Source organism: Ciconia boyciana, chromosome 7 (assembly GCF_034638445.1).
Source record: "Ciconia boyciana chromosome 7, ASM3463844v1, whole genome shotgun sequence".
Taxonomy (NCBI): Eukaryota; Metazoa; Chordata; class Aves; order Ciconiiformes; family Ciconiidae; genus Ciconia; species Ciconia boyciana.
The window spans coordinates 27,698,964-27,717,517 of record NC_132940.1 but is presented as its reverse complement, the minus strand read 5'-3'; the positions used below and the strand labels follow the sequence as shown (position 1 = coordinate 27,717,517).

Below are 18,554 nucleotides of genomic sequence, written 5' to 3'. Positions count from 1 at the left end.
GCACTAGGGTGCGGCCGCGGGGGGCGGTGGGCGCGGCCCCATCCGGGTCCCGGGGATGCTGTCAGGGCGCCGGCGGGGCGGGGCTGGGCTGCGGGAGACGCGGAGCCTCCGGTGGCCGGAGCGGGACGCGCCTTGTCTGCTCCCCGTGCCCGGAGCCGGCTGCGCCACCGCCCGCCGTCCCGGGTGCCCTCCCCTCCTCATCGCCCGGCGGCCCGGCAGCCGCCGCAGCTCCCTGGGGCTGTGCCGCTGCTCGGCGTCGGAGGCTGCGCTGGCCCGGGCAGGCCCTGCCCCGCGGCCCCTCCCAGGCCGCGGCCTCGCAGGCAAGTGGCGCCTCCCGGGGGAGCGCTGAGGGCGGGGGGAGCGGGCTGGCCCCGGCCGGGTAGCCCGTGGCGCGGCGCGGGTGTGGGCTCCCCCTCTGTGTCAGCCCCGGCGAGGAGCGGGCGGCCTCTCCGGCGGGGTTGGCACGGATGTTGAAGGAATTCGGCGAGGCCATCTCCGTAGATGGCCACCTCCTGCTTGGCACCTGGGCGTTGGAAGCCCCGTGAGGAGATTAAAGGGCGTGTCCTTTGGGGTTACTCTTCTGCTTCGCCGTCACTTGTATTTATCATCTTTATAGAAATTGACAGCTAAAGTCACAGGTTTTCGGGTATCAACTTTAGATGCTCTTTCCTCGTAATTTGGTTCTACATCAGCTAAGATACGTTTTCTCTCCAGTCAATAATTTTTTTAAGCAAATAGACTTTTAAGCAAATTCTGTAGTAGAATTTTTTTAGCAAGTATGTGGTTCACATAGTCTGGTATCTCCTCTACTGTCAACCATGATCATGGTGATCATGCCATTTGTGATTTGGGAAATGTTCTTCTAGCATTCCTCTTTACACAGAGATGCTTATTTCCTGAAGTATGAGGACTTATGTTGCTGTCAGAGCTCTGCTGTAGTGCAGGTGTGTTTTTTACAACCATAGCTCAGTGTGATGGTTATAGCCTCTCTGCTCAATAAACTAGAAGATATTATTTATAGTCTTCAGTTTAATGCTTATACCAAATTTTGAGAGCAGAGTGGGAGAATGCAGTTTATTATAGAATTAAGTGTATATGGTTTTGAAGTATTTGAACACAATTTGAAGTGTTGTCTTTAAAATGTCAATGCATTTTTTTCATAAAACATCTGACTTGGTCAAAGTTTAATTCCATATGTTTTCACTACAAAGTTTGATTCATCATTGTTAACATAGTTACATTTAAGAAATTAAGTTAGAACCCATAGCTCTATTACAGCTTTGTGCTTTTTGTATTTTTTTTTCATATGTACCTGAAACTTGTACTGTGAGACATTTTATTTCTTAGGAAAACTAGGGGTGAATTGTAAAAGTCATAGAAAATAACAGAGGTTAACTTATAAAACTCAGTCACGTTATGGTACAGCAACATAAAGATATTGACTCACCAGTCAAGATGTAAGTGCTGTATAGGCTGTTTCAGACCAGTCAAAGACATCTTTTATTTATAGATTAATTTATACGGTGTTTGGATTATAAAAAAATTTCCCTTAGTGTTTTTTCTCTTTCATTAATAATAGTGAGCAATCATGAATTTTAGTTCAGCAATTTTCATTATAAAGTATGTAGTCTGTGACTTTCAAGGCTTTTCACATTGCTGTTTGCATTAAAGTAGCTCAGAAATTGGAAATGCTGATGGAGCCAGAATATCATTGATGAATCCTCCATGAGTGTTTGAAATTCAAGTTCACTGCTGCAGCTCAGCAGATGAAGAGTAGGGTTAGAGCATACGTTAAGTGTGTATTTGCATTTATCCGTCTGTGTTGTACAGGCATTAAAGGAGAAAATAAGCTTGAGGTCTGGGCAGAGGAGAGGGACTGGTTAGAGGGAGGGAATAGCTTTGGGAACTTGTGAGGTTGAAATGTAAAACAGGAGTTAGAAATGGCCAACATGACTTAAATAGTTCGACACTGAATAAGTGCTTTTCCAGTAGATCCTGGCAAAGTTTAAATTTGATACTTCTAGTGTGGCTGTTTAGTAGTGAAATTACTGGTTTGCATCAGCTATTGCAGATTTCAAGGGTAATTTTTAAAATATAAATTTGTTTTAAAGAATTTACAATTCGTATTAGGATCCAAAAGATGGTGTTGGTTTGAAGCTCTTTTTAAATCCCTGAGGCAGCAATAAGCCATTTGAGATAAGTCTGTTTTGTATCCTAGGTTGCTTATCAGAAGGCATTAATTTTATTACAGGTTTCAGAAGACAAATGTTGTAGGCATTTTTAATGGGATAAGTACTGCAGGTAATTCATTCCATTGTGAAATACTATGTTCCCTCTGAGAAGACGGCTTTGAGGGCTGAGTGAAAATGAAGCTTTACAAAAGGTAGAAATTGTAACAGCATCTGTTCTTGTAGCTCACAGTATATTCCTAAGAAGGCAAATTAAAGAGCTAAGCTTCAGAAAAACTAGAAGTAGCTTCAGAAAAACTAGAAGCATACATTTGCAACTGTCTTTTAAAATATGGGTTTGTGTCAGAAGCCTGCGGATGCTAGCACATACCTCTTTTCAGTGCTATGAGTCCATACAAAAGCCTAGTCCATACAAAAGTAAACATAAAAATTATTCATTATTAATGTGTGTAACAGGTTTGTTATATGGTGTAAGAGAAGTGCAGCAGGAGAATTTTTTTCTCTGATGGTTAGCTCTAAATTTCTTTAATACAATACAATTAACATCACACCTCATATTGACACGTAACAATGAAGTAGTGAATTGTTTGCCTTTCAGGTTGATACCTTTGATGGAAATACTGATCTTGTGTTACAGTATTTTGTAAATAAATCTGGATTTCAAACCAGCTAAATATTATTTGTAATTTTAGAAATGTTATAATTATTTCATTTAGGTTTTGTTTCTATTCTCAGGGTGGTGATGACAATGGTAGCTAATTTGTATTAGTGGCTATAAAACTAAGTGTGTGAGGACAAGTGAGGCTCTCCAAGTGAGAATTAAAATAAAATGGACATATCAGATAGAACCTGTGCAAATGAAAAAATGTAGGAAAAAACTCTAAAATATTCAGAGTAGTGCTGGTATTTCTTAATATAGTCAGCAAAGTGAGATGATAAATGTTTTGTTTAACCAAAGGCATGGTCCTTCCAGTTCAGTTTAAATCTTGGTAATCCATAGGTGACTGAAAAGAGTTTTCCCATTAGTCTCATTTTAATGTAGTAATATTTATTACACCAGGGGTATGAAAGATGCAACAAGAAATTATTCTCAAGATTTCATATATATGGAGATCTCGTTATTCATGCATGATCCTTTATGCTTCCCATTGTTATTTTTGCTTCAAGATAATGGTGCTGCTCAGTACCTTTCCACATACCATTTTTTTCTGATAAATAAACTAATGGATGCTGACTGTGATTTCAGGATTTTTTGTTTGGGTTTTGTATGTTTATTATGAAACATTGCCTACTGTTTAATGAAACCAGCTAATTGAAATATATTGAAATAAAATGTTTTTAGACATTAAAACATACTGATACGGTATTCATGCATTGCAAATACCACCCTTGTTGTTCTCAGTGTATTTGCATGCTTCAGATGTCAGTGAAAAAGTCGGCTCAGCCATGATGTGTATTTAAATTGGTTTGGCAGGAACATGGTTAGAATGTTTAAGCACTAAGAAAAATAGCTGAGCACTGGTGCTCTGAATAATACAGTGAAAGATATTTCTTAGTTAATTTTTAACTGAAACCTGCATTTTCAAAGCAGGCATCAGCATATGGCTTCTATTTTTATGATTTTAGCAGCATATAATGGGAGCACTGATGATTATTTATCATTTAATTCTGGGTGCAGACAGCACATCACTGCAGATAGGCAAGAATGGAGGAAGGGTACATTTCTAGTTGCTTGCAGAGAAAGGAATATTCTGTGTCAAAGAGAAAGCAGGGAACTTGTTTGTAAATCAGTGTGTTACCTAAACTGGGGAAAAAAACCCTCTGTCTACAGTAGTGACATTTATTTGTGCTAGCTTATCCTGGTAAATGAAGCAAAATGGCTTTTATATTCAGTATCCGAACAAGCATGTTAAAAGTAGATATCTGAAATACTTAAAAATTGTTAAGTGGATTTATTTGAAATGTCATTTGTGTGTGCATATTTGAAGATGCAGTTTGATCAGGTGATCAAACTTTGATCAAACTGATAATCTAGATGCAGTTTGCTGGAGTCGATTATTGGTCTTTTTTTTTTTTTAATAGGACCTCTTGGTGCTACTTAGTGTCTTTTTATTGTTTAGTGAGAACTGAGAAAATGAAATTTATTGTTGTCATATTACTGTTTTGGAGATAGTGATGATGATTAATTTTCTTCCCTTTAGCCTGCTGATTTCATTTCACCTGCATTTATTTCAGTTTAAATGTTATGGCTTGAATTTTACCATGCTAGATGTTCTCCAAGTAAGAGCAGTGTTGTTGCCTACAAATATTACAGCTGAACTCTCTTGCAACTCAAGAGTGTATAAATATAAAGACCTGAAAGATTGTGAATTTTTGTGGTGTTTTTTGCTTCTTAACCTCAAACGTAAAGCAGTGCAGAATTTGTTATTATGTCTGTGTTTTTTCTTGGATCTCACTTGAAACAGCAGACTATTTGAGTCTGCAATAAAGATAATTTTTTCTTGAGCTACTGTCAGTTGTTAAAAAGCTGTTGTCTAAGCCTCACTGAAACCCACCATATTTAAACTGTCACAAACTCTTCTGACTGAACAGTTTTTCTGTATTTTAGTTCTTTATTTTAGTATCATGTTTCTTCAGTTGGTCAGTATTACCAGTTCTTCAGCAAAATAGAGTAGGGCAAGATCTGAGTTTTGAGCAATTTATTATGCAATTCAAAAATCTACCTAAGAAAGTGGTGTAATATATTAGTGGCAAAAGGGTGTAATACCAGCCATGTTTTCTGTGTGCCACTTATTGGGGTTAAGTAGTTTCTAAGGTGGTTTTAAGGAAATAAATTTGTCACCATTATAACTCGGAGATTTTTTTGTTTCTTTTCCCCTAACTGATATGTATTATTGCACACTTAGAGTATACTCATTAAATTTATGAAGGAAATATTACAAGTGTATAGATAAGATATGTTTACTTTGCTAAGAAGTGATAGTAGAGTCGTCAGGTTTTCACGATAGTTCTTAATAAACTTTATTATTCTTTCAACAGACCTCTTGGAAGTGTAAACAATGGAGGACGAGGAAAACCAAGTGCAACTCCTGAGTGAAAAGCAGGTGCCGAACTCTGAAAGTGGTTATGTGTGGCATGTCACCGATATGAATCGACTGCAACGTTTCTTGTGTTTTGGTTCAGAAGGTGGTACTTACTACATCAAGGAGCAGAAGCTGGGCTTTGAAAATGCAGAAGCTTTAATAAGACTGATTGAAGAGGGTAGAGGTTGTGAAGTTGTTCAAGAAATAAAGACATTTAGTAAAGAAGGCAGAGCAGCAAAACAGGAGCCCCTGCTTTTTGCTCTTGCCATTTGCTCTCAGTGTTCTGATGCAAAAACGAAACAAGCAGCATTTAAAGCTGTTCCTGAGGTGTGTTGCATACCAACCCATCTCTTTACTTTCATCCAATTTAAAAAAGATCTGAAGGAGGGCATGAAATGTGGCATGTGGGGCCGTGCACTGAGGAAAGCTGTTGCAGATTGGTACAATGGAAAGAATGGCATGGCTGTTGCTCTAGCAGTTACAAAATATAAACAAAGAAGTGGTTGGTCTCATAAAGATCTTCTGAGGTTGTCCCACCTAAAACCTGCCAATGAAGGTAATACATTTTTATTTACCTGAACGTACTGTGTTTTAAACCTTTTATATTTACTGTGGAACTATTTTGGAAACCCACGTACCATTGTAGACTGATGATTTCTTAGTGATGGTATCCTGTAAATTGCACTTTAAAATAACACTTTTTCGTTATTTGGGAAGATCTGTTGGTTTCAAATACATTAGGCTGCTTACTTCTAAGGATAATAATACAGTAATTAAAACTACTGCTCTAAGTTGTGTGTGGCTGACCTTTTTTATAGCTGGTTGGCAGGTCTGAGAATGAAACCTGCTAACTCATTTGCTTACTAGAATGATAAATGCCAGTATAAAGATGGTAATCCTGCTTGGAAAATATCTTTCTTTTCAATAGGAATTGCTATAGTCACTAAATATATTACCAAAGGGTGGAAAGATGTCCAAGAGGCTTACAAAGACAAAGCAGTTTCTGCTGAGACGGAAAAACTCTTAAAGTATCTGGAGGCTGTGGAGAAAGTAAAACGCACAAAAGATGAATTGGAAGTTACTTATTTAATAGAGGAATATGGTCTAGCTAGAGAGCATCTCCTGACAAACCATCTGAAATCTAAAGAGGTAGGTGAATTTCATCAGCTTTGTATTCTCTTTAGAGTAACACTTTTCAGTCTTAAGTCTAGATTTCCATAAAAAATAGCCCTTATGCTGTTTTTCAAGTTATTTACCCAAGTAGCTAATTTAAAATAATGAAGATCTTCATATAACTTGTACACTTATTTTAAAATACACTTATTTAATGTGCAGTTGTCAGTTCTTGTGGTTTGGGGATCTCATCTTTTTTTTCCCTTATCTTTCTTTGATCATAGGTTTGGAAGGCATTGCTGAAGGAGATGTCCATTTCTGTATTGTTGAGAAATTTAGGAAAGCTGACAGCAAATTCAGTGCTTGAACCACGAGGTTCAGAAGTGGCAATAGTATGTGAAAGACTGAGAAATGAGAAGCTGCTAACAAAGGTAAGAACTTTTTCATAATTGGTGCCAGCCTTTGTGGTTTTTAATCTCTTCCTAAACCTTATTTCTTCAGGCAACCTCTTTACAAAATAAAAGGGATGTTCTTTGAAGGAAATGTGTAGTTTATTCTTTTAAAAAACTGCGGTGGAATACCTGCACCTTTATATTAAAATTTCTATTTATCATTTCTCATTTGATTCCCCCCCCCCCCTATTTATGAAACTTTTCTACAAATTAAGTATATTGACAGCTAGGATCTTTTCTTAAATTAGGGCTGTGGCAAACTTTGTCTGTTGGGTTCATCCATCACTTCTGAGTCTTGTAATTTAGAATCAGCAATATAAGCTTAAAAAGTGAGTGGAAGTCACTTGTGTAGGATCCTAGGAAGTGAATGAAAAAACTAGCATAAGCAGCTGGAACAAGGAGACTTCCTCCTTTCAGATTGCTTTACTATCCATCAAGGAGGTAAGAAAATAAAAGGGAAAAGAGGGTTCCCAAAAGGGAGAACCAAATTTTCAGGAATTTAATGGGAGATAGAGAAGACAAGTGGCTTTTTCTAATAGTTCTGTGAGTTGGGGAGATTAAAATCGGGACACTTAACTTCTTCCAGACCATAGTTGAATTGAGAAGAACAACAGTAGGTCCTTTTTTTCCCCTCCCACTGCTCTTCCCTTTCTCTGGTTTCTTCTTTAATCATACGTAGTTACTGAGGCACTGGAGAAGGGAGAGCACAGATGGTGGCATAATACCTTGATGGAAGAAAGACAATGGACAGGCATTCAGATTTGCTAAGGTTTGCTGCTGGTAGTGATTAATGACTGAAACTCCCCTTGAGGAAAAAGATAACAAAATGTTGATAAATCAGTAAAGCAAAGATGTGGTTTAGAATACTTAGCATGTGGCAGCCACTGATTTGGTTTATGTAGGGAAAGAAAAAAAAAAAAAAAGAAAATGTTTGGACTGTCTTCTTATAGTAAGAGGAAAATGAATGCTGTATTCTGAAAATAGTTTCTTTGTCCAGTTTTACTGTATCTGAATCAAAACTAGTTTTAAGTTTGTTCTTTTCCTAGCTCAACTCCTTTCCCCTCAGCAGGACAGGAACTTTCTCTTACTGTAAGCCTATGATAGAAAATAGCACTGGACAATCATAGATAGAGCTGTGAAATTTCACCAAAATTCTGGTGATGTCATAAGATAATATTTGGAATTCATTGGAGGAGTCTGGAAAGGGAATGAGGTCCATTACCAGTAACTGGCAAGTATCAGTTCATAAAACAGCTGTGTAAAGACTGCATGAACTCTTTAAATTTAACAAATTTAAAGTAACAATACCTAAACCAGAGATTTTTGTAGTAGGATCTTATTTTTAGTATTATTTGTTACTTTTTTTTTTTTTTTTTTTTTTTAAGGAGTTCAGATTTTCAAAAACTTACTGTTGATTTCTTTTGCCTGTAGGGTAGAATACATCCATTCCATATTTTGGTTGCATTAGAAACCTATAAAGCTGGACATGGAAGCAGAGGGAAGCTTTGGTGGCGTCCTGATGAAGATATTTTAGAAGCTTTAGATGCCTCGTTTTACAAAACTTTCAAGGTAATATCGTTCTTCAATTTGTTAAGCTTTTTAAGAATTCTCTGTTTTTTGAAAGCTTATAAAATGATCAAGAAAAGTTTGTCAGGTGGATAACAATTTTTTTTTTACAATAAAATTTTTTTACAAAAAATTTTTTACAATAAAATTTATTTTACAATAAATTTTTTTACAATTTACAAATTTTTAACAATAAAGTTTTTAAACTTTATAACAAAAATCATAGGAATTGGGATTTTATTAAACAAAGAATCAAAATTTGATGATATATTCAGCTTTTGGCAACGTTATTGTCCTAATGTTACCCCAGAAAGAATAAAAAAAATCCCCACTTCTAGGGTTGAAAGCATAAGAAGGAAGAAGAAATTAATAAATAAATAAACCTATTTTCTTTTTTTTTCTTTTTTCCTTTTAGACAGTTGAACCAACAGGAAAACGCTTCTTACTTGCAGTTGATGTCAGTGCATCAATGACACAAAAAGTTTTGGGCAGCGTGCTCAGTGCTAGCACAGTTGCAGCAGCAATGTGTATGGTGAGGCATTAAACTTCTTTTATTTATAACTATTTGCAGCTTGAGCTGCTCTTTTGATACAAAGGTGCTCTAAAGCTGGTTAGAAATCAGAAGGAAAATTATATATAGTATTTTTTGGGTACAGAAGATGTGACCTTGTGCTGCACTGGTAGACCAGATGCTTAAAGCTATTGGCAACCAAATTCAGGAAGATCAATTTGAAGAAGCTGGTTTCCAGTATAAATCAAAATGGTCAAGGCTGCTTTTTCACTTACCTTAGCTGAAAATAGATTCTAATTTTTTTCAGAAGCTTTCATAGAATAATAAAGATTGGATTAAGATATTTTGGGATAATTCTTGTGTGCATTTGAGTTATCAACATGGCCTTTGTAGCACAATCACTTTCCCCTCAATTTGATACTCTAAAGCTTTTTGTGTATTTATATTCTAGAGGAGTCGAACTTCTGTTGATGTTTAAAAATGTTTAGTGTTTTATGCCAGAGAGAAGAGAAGAAATATGAAGTATCTTTAGTTATAGTAATTAGAGTAGTTCTTCAGCTCTGATTTTTGCATTGTTTATTTGCAGTAATATTACAGAATATTTAAAGTGTAGAGTGAAGCGTTAGCGCATATGAGGAGCCATGGTGACTTAAATACAAAAGGATATGTCATGTTATGTGTTTGGTAGGGAATGCCTTGATTGAGACATTAAAAATTCTGAATAATATAACTAAATTATTTTTGTCTTCCTCTTTCTCAGGTTGTAGCACGTACTGAGAAGGATTTCCATATTGTTGCCTTTTCACATGAAATGGTCCCTTGCCCAGTGACGGCTGAGATGACGTTACCTCAAGTATTAGTGAAAATGTATGAAGTATGTAAAAAACAAACAAACAAACAAAACCAACAACAACAAAAACCCAAACAAAATTAGCAAATAGCTGTTGCTAACGTCAGAGTGTAGAAGTCTCAGCAGTTACATTGTATTTTCTTTGTAATCAATTCTAGTATGTGTTTAGTCCGTATCTGTATAGTAAAACACTGGATTTTTTTTCTCCCTTTTATTTAGAGAAAGTTCAGCAAATGTCATTATTTCAACTGCCAGATATTAAACATGGCAATTTAGAATGTCAGTGTTGGGTCACTATGAGTTGGTTTGAAAAGAATATTTTAAAAATCAAACAAAAAAAACCCTGGACAAAACTGAAATGAAATGAGTAAGTGAACTGTTGTTTAACAAAGAAGCCTCTGTGTGTGATAAAACATGAAGCTTACATAAAAAGTAATTTTTCCATGGTTTACTAATTTCTGTATTAATGTGTTCCATGGTTGTTTGTTTTTTTCTTTTAAGATTCCAATGGGTACCACTGATTGTTCCCTTCCAATGATATGGGCTCAAAAAACCCAGACAGCTGCTGATGTCTTCATTGTATTTACTGATAACGAGACTTTTGCTGGAAATACTCATCCTGCAACAGCTCTTAGAGAGTACAGAGAGGTAAATATGCTTCTGACTGTTTATAATTGATGAATACAATACAAAATAAATACCAGTTCTAAAAATGTTTTAGAGACTGAACTAGTTGTGGCTTTTTTCAGTAAGTAATTATATATTGTTAAAAACTGATATATTCTGCAGTTAGGCAGCATTAGTACACCTATTGCACTAATTGCACATATTTAAAACCACTGAATTGCTAAAAGGATTTGTAATTATTCTACCCTGCTCGGTGTACTGCAATATCAGTGAAAATTTTTTTGGTATTCAGGGAATACATGAATTTCTGCATTCTATATATAATTGATTGAATAAGTTTTTTATAGTTCTTAGAGAATGAAATTCAGCTCACAGAATTAAATTTAACTTTGATGTCTGCAGTAGATACCACAAAGTTTAAATGAAGTAATGAAGATAAGCCTGTAGGGAAGGTGTCAATAGGATGAGGTGATAGTATCTTGTGAAGAAAGCTCATTATGTTTTAAAAGGGCTACTCTAAGCTGTGCGGCTTCATAATTTTAAAATAGAACTAAGAAAAATACCTTCTCCAAGCACATTGCTATTAGAAAGTCTTATTTAATCAGCAAACAATCTTTTATGCTTTAAAGGGACTATTTTTTAAACTACAAAAATACTTTTTGGCAAGCATGTATCTATGGACATTAATCTTCATATCATGTCCACCCAGTTGAAATTAATACCAAAAATCTTTAAGTTGCCCACTGTGTTTTAGTTTTCTTAGTTGAGATTAGCTCCCATTCCTAAATTTGTTCTTTAAACAAAGAGTTCCTGTACTCTGGCCTCCACGCCATTTGCTTTGCTTTACCTTACAGGTTACTAACCTGCAAATTCAGCTCATTTAGCAGAATTATCCAGGCCACAGTTGTTGTATTGTTTGTGGTGCTGCATGTTCAACCAACATTTGGAAATCCTTACCTTAGACAAAAACACACTCTTTGACTCCTATTAGATGATTTGATAATTGTTATTGAAAGTTTCCTCTCAGAATGAACTGCAGAATAGCAAATGCAATGTTTGCATTTGAAATAATCTGTGAATCTTAGTATTGCAGGAAAGTTGTTCTACCCTGAAGTTGTACCTCATTGTAGTTATTTCCATTTATTTAAATATATCTACTGCAGGTTAAGTACAATGTTAATGGGCAGTCTGCAATTCTGATTATGGCATATCTAGTTTCTGTCAGTATGTCTATTCAAACAGTGGTTTATGCAAGCAAGATAGCAAGATTTGGCCCTCTGGCATGTTTAAGTTACCGTATATGTGTATTCTGATTATTTTTTTTTCCCTTCCTCTAGAAAATGGGTATTCCTGCGAAATTGATTGTTTGTGGAATGACCTCAAATGGTTTTACAATCGCAGATCCAGATGACAGAGGCATGTTGGATATATGTGGCTTTGATACAGGAGCTTTGGATGTTATTCGAAACTTCACTTTGGATTTGATTTAATTTTCTAGGCTTCTGCTCTTCCCAGTGGGTCCATTGCTGGCAACAGACTTCACCCTGGGAACTCCCAGCCAAATATACTTTATTAGAATATGACACATTATATACATATCAGAATGTTACCTTTTTGTGAAGGGAAAACAAGAAAAGCAGATGAGAAATCTCTTTTCTCTTTTTTCCTGTTGCACACAATTTAAAACAACAGTGGGAAGTTTGCTAAAAGTAGCTACAGGGTTACACAATACATAATTTAATTTCATTTGTAATAGGTTATAAATACTGAGAGATTTTTAATTTTTCCCTTTCCCCATTGCTGTGGAATGCTTGTTTGCAAGAATAAATTGATGAATTACTTTTAGGATGGGGCAGGAAAAAAAAGTGGGTTTAGTATTTTTAATAATGTCAGTTTAATAGCAACTTCGTTGAGAGGGATTTTTCTTTGGGCTTTTAAAAATCTTTGTATTTTAAACAAATTACTAAGGTTCAACAGTTTCCATTGTTACATTTCAAATCTACAAAAGTATTTTCTGGCATGTATGAGACCATGTGACTGTGATGCAGTATAAAAGTTACGCAGTGAAATTTTATACTGATAAAACTGAACGTGGAAGAGCTCATGCTAATTTTTTCTATCTAGATTATGGTCTGGGTTTTCAGGAGTAAAGTGTAATTCTCTTTAGATAAATTGAGGGGCAGTTTCTGTACAATGCAGTTTCAGAAGCACTATTTTAGAATTATTACACTTTAAAGGAAGTTCTAAAAACTGTTTTTAGTGGAAAAAGACCTTGGAAATGGCTGGGAAGCCACATTCAGTCCATGTTAAAACTTCAGGAAGCATCAGCACACTTTGAGTGAGGAAGATCAACAAGTGCATGTGTCTTGGCCTGCTCTTGAAAGCTGAGTGGTAACAACCAGAAACAAAAAGCTACATTTTCTTCAAAAGAATGTATTTAATGATACAGAAACAATCTTCCTAACAGGAGAGTATTTCATTTTTTAAAATCTCTTTGTAGATTAACGTTACTTCTGATTTAGTAAACTAATTCAAGCTAACATTTTTCAAAACTACCTCCAGTTTATAGTGACCAATTCTTAAAAACTTTTATGAAATGTACAGTTGCCTCCTTCATAGTCTCAAAATCTTGTTTAGGAAGTGATTGAAACTGGATTTTTTTTTTTTTTTTTTTTTTTGGTCTGATAGTAAGAGTGTGAGCAACTAAGGAGAAAGCTAGTGAATACCTTATCACTTTGGAACAGGAATTGATAGCAATTCGTGTGTATATGTATTTAATTCTGTGTGTGTGTGTTTTTGTGTATGTGTGTATAGGGGGAAGTTAAAAGATCTCTTTAGTAGATCACAATCTTAGAAGATGAGAAAGGTGTTTTTTTTTTTAGTGATGCTTTTACAACTTCCCCTAAGACATATATATGTCAGCCTCTTATGCTAATTCTGGCTGTTTTAAACAGTAATTTTGATGTTAATTTGAATATAATTATGATTTATAAAAATAACCCAGTTGTGGTAAATGACATGTAAGATCATATTTTTCTGCCTAAAACCCAAGCTTTTAAATGTAAAATTCAAGTTCATATTATAATTTTGGTACTTGTAACACTTTTCATTATGCCTCATACGTATTGATTATAAAATCAAACCTCGCATTCTGTAGGATGGATATCTCTTTTGGTGCTAAAATGTGAGGTTACATGTTATGGAAGGTATTCTGCTACATACTTACACTCTACCTTAATGAATAAATCAAAAGAGTGAGGGAAGCCTTTTCTGACATTAAAACCATGGTTTAAAGAACTGATGGTAGGAATGTTACCTTTCAGTGGACATGAATGTCGTTACTTCTGAATTATCACTGCTCTCGCGATACAGCTCTGATAGAATGCTTGAAGAATACAGGACTGCCACCAGCTTGTCAGGTGACATCCGGAAAAACAAGTGTTCCTACAAAAGCTGAGACATAGCACTTTGAGTTTGAAAAAGAAAATTAGCCATTTCTTGTGAAAAATTTCTTACTTTTAGTCTCCTTTCTAAATAAACACCATGAATATGGGAAGTAAACTCATTTGCTCAATACATGTTAATAATTATTTCAAGTAAATGCACTGATGTTTTGGGGTTGTTTTTGGTAGTAGTGTGTTTTAAATTACATGATAGTCAAACATCTGATTAGGTGTTTCCTTCTAAGCTAGAGATGTTGAAAATAACTGATAGATAAGTATCTTTTGCAAGTACTTTTTCTTACTTGGAGTAGTATTTGTGAAGTAATAGGAAATATTTTGGACTAAGTATAAAAAGAAAACTTAAACAGGTATTTCAGGTAACTTTGTGCAGTTAGGTGCATAAATTTACTGCAAGTAAAAGGTTAGACTAGTTACGAACAGATCGAATAAACAGTTATAGTAGTGTTGCATCTTTGAAAGCAGTCCAGTTTAAAATACAATTCCTTGAACTAGAGTGTAAGTGAAGATGAACTTTTCAGTAGAACTTATAGAAAATGTCGCTCCCTGTATCTGTTGACACTGGATAGCTATGCACCATGTTGAAGATAGTCATCCATGCTGGAGTACATAATATGCTCCTAAATATTTACCGTATCTCTGTACTAAAAAATCTTGTTAGAAATAGAATATTCTAAGTGGTTTGCTTATCTGATGTAAGACTAACACCAATGAGATCATGTTGTCATCTGCTCCTCCTTTAAGATTTTCACAGAGAGGGGAAACTGAAGTAAATGCTGACAGCTGAAACTTTATAGTGTTGACCTTTGTTTCTACCGCTTTCTGTCTGGTTTTGTTATTATCTTACAGCAAGGGGCATAGAAGAATGATGCTGCATATTCCTTTTCCATAGACTGGATCTTTTTTATCTGTCCATGTACTGAATTTTAGGGGACAGCATGACTCATTTGCCATAGCATAAATTTGTCCTGATTTTAGTCTTCAGTTATTAAACTGATAATTTCCAAAACGATATCTGGACATGTAAAGAGGCAATAATTACTGTAATGTTTTTTAAAAAATAAATAAGTGAGCTAAAACAAAGTTGCTAAGCTTAAGCATCAGTTCAGTATATGATAAATAACCTACCCTTTCACCAAAGAGGAGACACTTGACTCTTTCAAGTTAATATTATTTACATTGGAGGAACACTTCTACTAACAAAACAAAAATGAGGCTGTAATTGTGCACTGCAGTTTACCAGTAAAAATTGAACAGGGACAAGTTTAAAGATAGCTAATTTTATTCAAAACATTAATTAAAAAGAACCTCTCAATGCAGAGTGCAACTGTAGACTGAGTGAATGCAGGTTTCCTGATATCTAACAGAATCAATAGGCTTTGTTTGACTGCCATTTCACTTGTGACCCCCTTAACAATTCTTAAGTATTAGACTATTATGTCTAAGACTATAATGTTCAGGCACTTTAGCTTTAAGAAAGAAGAAAAGTATGTAATGGTTGGAAGCACAGCAGAGGTAAAACATTCCTCTGTAATGAAGGGCAGTAACGAAGGAACATCAAAGGTCAGGTTTCTTCATGGAAGGGGTACAATCAAGAATGTGGAGATGGCAGAAGGCACCTAAGATTTCTTAGAAGTCATGCAATGCATACATCAGCATTGTGTAATAAATTGAATAAAAACAATAAAGTAATAATTTTGCCAAGAAATAGAATTTCGTGTCAGGAATTTTAGACTTGTAGCAAGGAGGAGGAGAGTTTGGGATGCTTGTAGAATTAGATTACAGGCAAAATATGGGGTCTTTACTTATGATCCTATGGGTTTAAAAAAGAGAAGTCTAAAAGTAGGTGTAGATCTGAAGTCAGCAGGGCCAGTCTAAGTGCCACTATGTGAGGGCCACTAATAACTGGCCGTAAAATATCTTGCCGCTTAAAAGTACTGTTAAACCTCTTTGTTAAACATAAAGCATTAGCAGGGTTGTGTTTTTCTTTTTCATAGTTGTTGTTTAATTGGGGCCCATAAATGGGTATAGCTTTAAAAGGCTATTCAACGAAGTATATATTATTGGCTTAAAAAATACACCAGCAATTTTGGAAATGTATTTTAATAACAGCTCTATCTGTAAAAACACTAGGAAAATACTTTTCTCCATTGCAAAATGCTGTGCTGCTTAATTATGTACCTAACTCATAGCCACTGTACCAGAAGCATTAGTATTGGTCCCATTTACTTTGTTTCTTGTATTACCTTTTTGTTTTGCCCTTCCTTTTCTCTGTTAATGCTGGCTTTTTTCTCCTTTCCTATGTCCTTGTCACCTCAGGCCTATACTTGAATCTCTTTTAATGTACAAGCTCTCATCCATTCCTTTTTTTTTGCCTCTGTTCTTCTTCTGCCTTCTTGCTGTCATTGAGCGTGCTAGCTTAGCTAAATAATTTATACCAGAACTGAGGTCACAGTATTTATCTTAATTTTTTAAAACTGGATAATTTTTTTCTTTCCTTTGATTATATAAATCTCTTATAAAACATTTAATTTAATGTATCTATCAGATTTTTGGTAAAACTTTGTGTAAAGATCAGTGACAAACATATAGTTTGCTTATTCACAAAAATCCAACACCTGCCTGTGAATGGTTTTATTTTTATAAAGTAACTGCTTAAAATTAGCTTTTCAAATTTAAAGCTTTTTCCTAGAATTAGTTCAGTGGGTTGGAGCTTAACCATTCTGTTAAATATAATCAAGCTGCTGTTACATGCAGAATTAGGGAAACATTTAAATTAATATTCTGGATAAATGGGCAGCTTCTTTACAGTATTGATTAGAGAAAATCTTCAAAGAATAGGATGTAGAAGTAAACTTAAGCAAAGAATTGTTTGTCTTGCTTGCACTTTTAATCTTTTTTTTTAAGCATTTCATCAGTTTATAGGTTTATTTTGCTATTTGCAGTGGTTCACAGTGGAAAAATATGCTGTTAAGTAAGCTGTTTTAATGACTTTATTGCTGAAATGGTAGAGATTTCATCTTACCATGATACAGTATAGTGTACAACATTGCTGAGTAAGAGCTATGGGGGAAAGGTAAAACACTAGGACAGTGTATTATGTATGTACTGCTCTGAAAGCTAAGATTTAATATTAGCTAATTTCAGCAGAAGGTATGGTGTCTTTAAATATGTGTGCTTACATTTGGATTTATAATTTTGATACTGTAAAGCATGGTTTCTTTAGTTATTTCTGCATTCTGAATTTGAGTTTAAATATATATATATTTGCATATATATATATGTGGTATGTTGAGAACTTTTACAAATGCTTCATTAACAAATAATGAATATAAATAGCTGTTTTCCTAATGCTACCAGCTTCTTAGAGTTAAGCACAACTAGTTACAAATAAAATGTCTTTTCTATTACATTCTCCTATAAAAGTGCAGTTCTACTCTTTAAAAATAATTCTGTATGAGGCAAACAGATAGGCGCATTCACAGCTCTATCTGCTTAGTTAAATAACTTGATGTTTGTTTCCAGCTTCTCGTGCTTCTTAGGAGCACGGTATTTAAGCTGGATGAGCAGGTATGTCTTAAGTGTAAGTACAGAATCTTTTAGTGGATAATTTTTAACACTCAGATCACAGGGCAAGCATTATTTTAAGATAAACAGCTTTGTCCTGGAGACAATGCTAAGCAAAAAATATGGAAATTTTTAATTACTATTTTTGGGTCCCTCCCCTTTTTTTTTTTCTAGAGTAGAACCACATTTTAACTGCCATATCATGTTTAAATAACTTAAACATAACATGGCTTTGTGCCATCCGATAATGAAGGCACTGTCTTGCTGCTACTTTCTATGAAATATAAAAAAATTAATGAGAAACTATTTGGATGGGGAGCCTTAACCTTGGATGGTTAAAAAGAAACATAATTAACCCTTTGAGTGCCTTAAGACATACCTTCTTTAATAAATGGGCACTCACTTGGATGTGCAGGCATACAGCATGTTTTCTCGACAGTTAGACTAGAATATTGCCTTAAGTGACAATGCCCTGGGCTTTCTTAAACTTAGAACTCAAAGGGTTATTTTAGACTACTGTTTTGGGACTTTTTTTTTGTTTTTTAAACAGGGAACAAAATGAAAAGGTCTTTGAAAAATTCCTTTGCATACTATTATTATTTTTTTTACATGATGGATTTATGAGCTTTCAGGTGCAAAATTATTGTTAATCTTCTAAGAAAACATAACTGGCCTAAGAATTCTACACAGAGAAAAAGAATACTCGGTTACCACTGTATATGCAAAATAAATTGCTTTATTAAGTACAAATTTAGGGAGAGATGCACATTTGTGTGTGTTTACCTTGATGAGTGTGTCCTTGTAAACAAAATTTTAATAAGACAGTGATGAAACTAGCAAAATACAGTAAACGGCAATAATAAAAATATAACAAGGCCAGTGTGTTTAATCGGCTTGTTACACGTTAAAGATGCACAGTGCAGGCAACTGTATACTAAAGACTTTCTACAAATGATGTGGTTTAAACTTATTTCAAACCTGCATCACAAAAATGAAGCTGTCAAATTTAAATTATACTCTTACAGTCCTCGTTACCTGGAGTTGAAGATAAATGTGCTGCTTTTTTCCCTTGAGGGGAAAAAAGTAGTTTAGGTGCACACAGTGCTGAAAGCACTGGAAATAACGGGAGTCTTAT

The 18,554-nt window shown here is 35.1% G+C and overlaps 1 protein-coding gene across 2 annotated transcripts; it reads left to right on the top strand.

Annotated features, from left to right (window-relative positions):
• Nucleotides 1–180: 180 nt before the first annotated feature.
• On the top strand, nucleotides 181–18,168 carry RO60 (Ro60, Y RNA binding protein). Of its 2 annotated transcripts, XM_072867778.1 has the most exons (10): nucleotides 181–320; nucleotides 5,229–5,828; nucleotides 6,201–6,421; nucleotides 6,670–6,816; nucleotides 8,269–8,406; nucleotides 8,819–8,935; nucleotides 9,675–9,788; nucleotides 10,266–10,412; nucleotides 11,729–11,807; nucleotides 11,890–18,168. In XM_072867778.1, exons 2-10 carry the CDS (start codon nucleotides 5,249–5,251, stop codon nucleotides 12,009–12,011), a joined length of 1,665 nt encoding a protein of 554 aa, XP_072723879.1. In that variant the 5' UTR covers nucleotides 181–320; nucleotides 5,229–5,248; the 3' UTR covers nucleotides 12,012–18,168. The 2 variants fall into 2 exon arrangements, 1 of the variants encoding a protein (XP_072723879.1); XR_012043425.1 differs by lacking the exon at nucleotides 11,890–18,168 and having other exon boundaries at nucleotides 9,675–9,781.
• The last annotated feature ends 386 nt before the right edge of the window (nucleotides 18,169–18,554 follow it).

Excerpts from the sequence above, each read along its gene's own strand:
- RO60 (XM_072867778.1), top strand. The coding sequence starts at position 5,249 with ATGGAGGACGAGGAAAACCAAGTGCAACTCCTGAGTGAAAAGCAGGTG. Across the intron at positions 5,829-6,200 it reads CCTAAAACCTGCCAATGAAG|GAATTGCTATAGTCACTAAA; the intron begins GTAATACATTTT and ends TCTTTTCAATAG. Across the intron at positions 10,413-11,728 it reads CTCTTAGAGAGTACAGAGAG|AAAATGGGTATTCCTGCGAA; the intron begins GTAAATATGCTT and ends CCCTTCCTCTAG.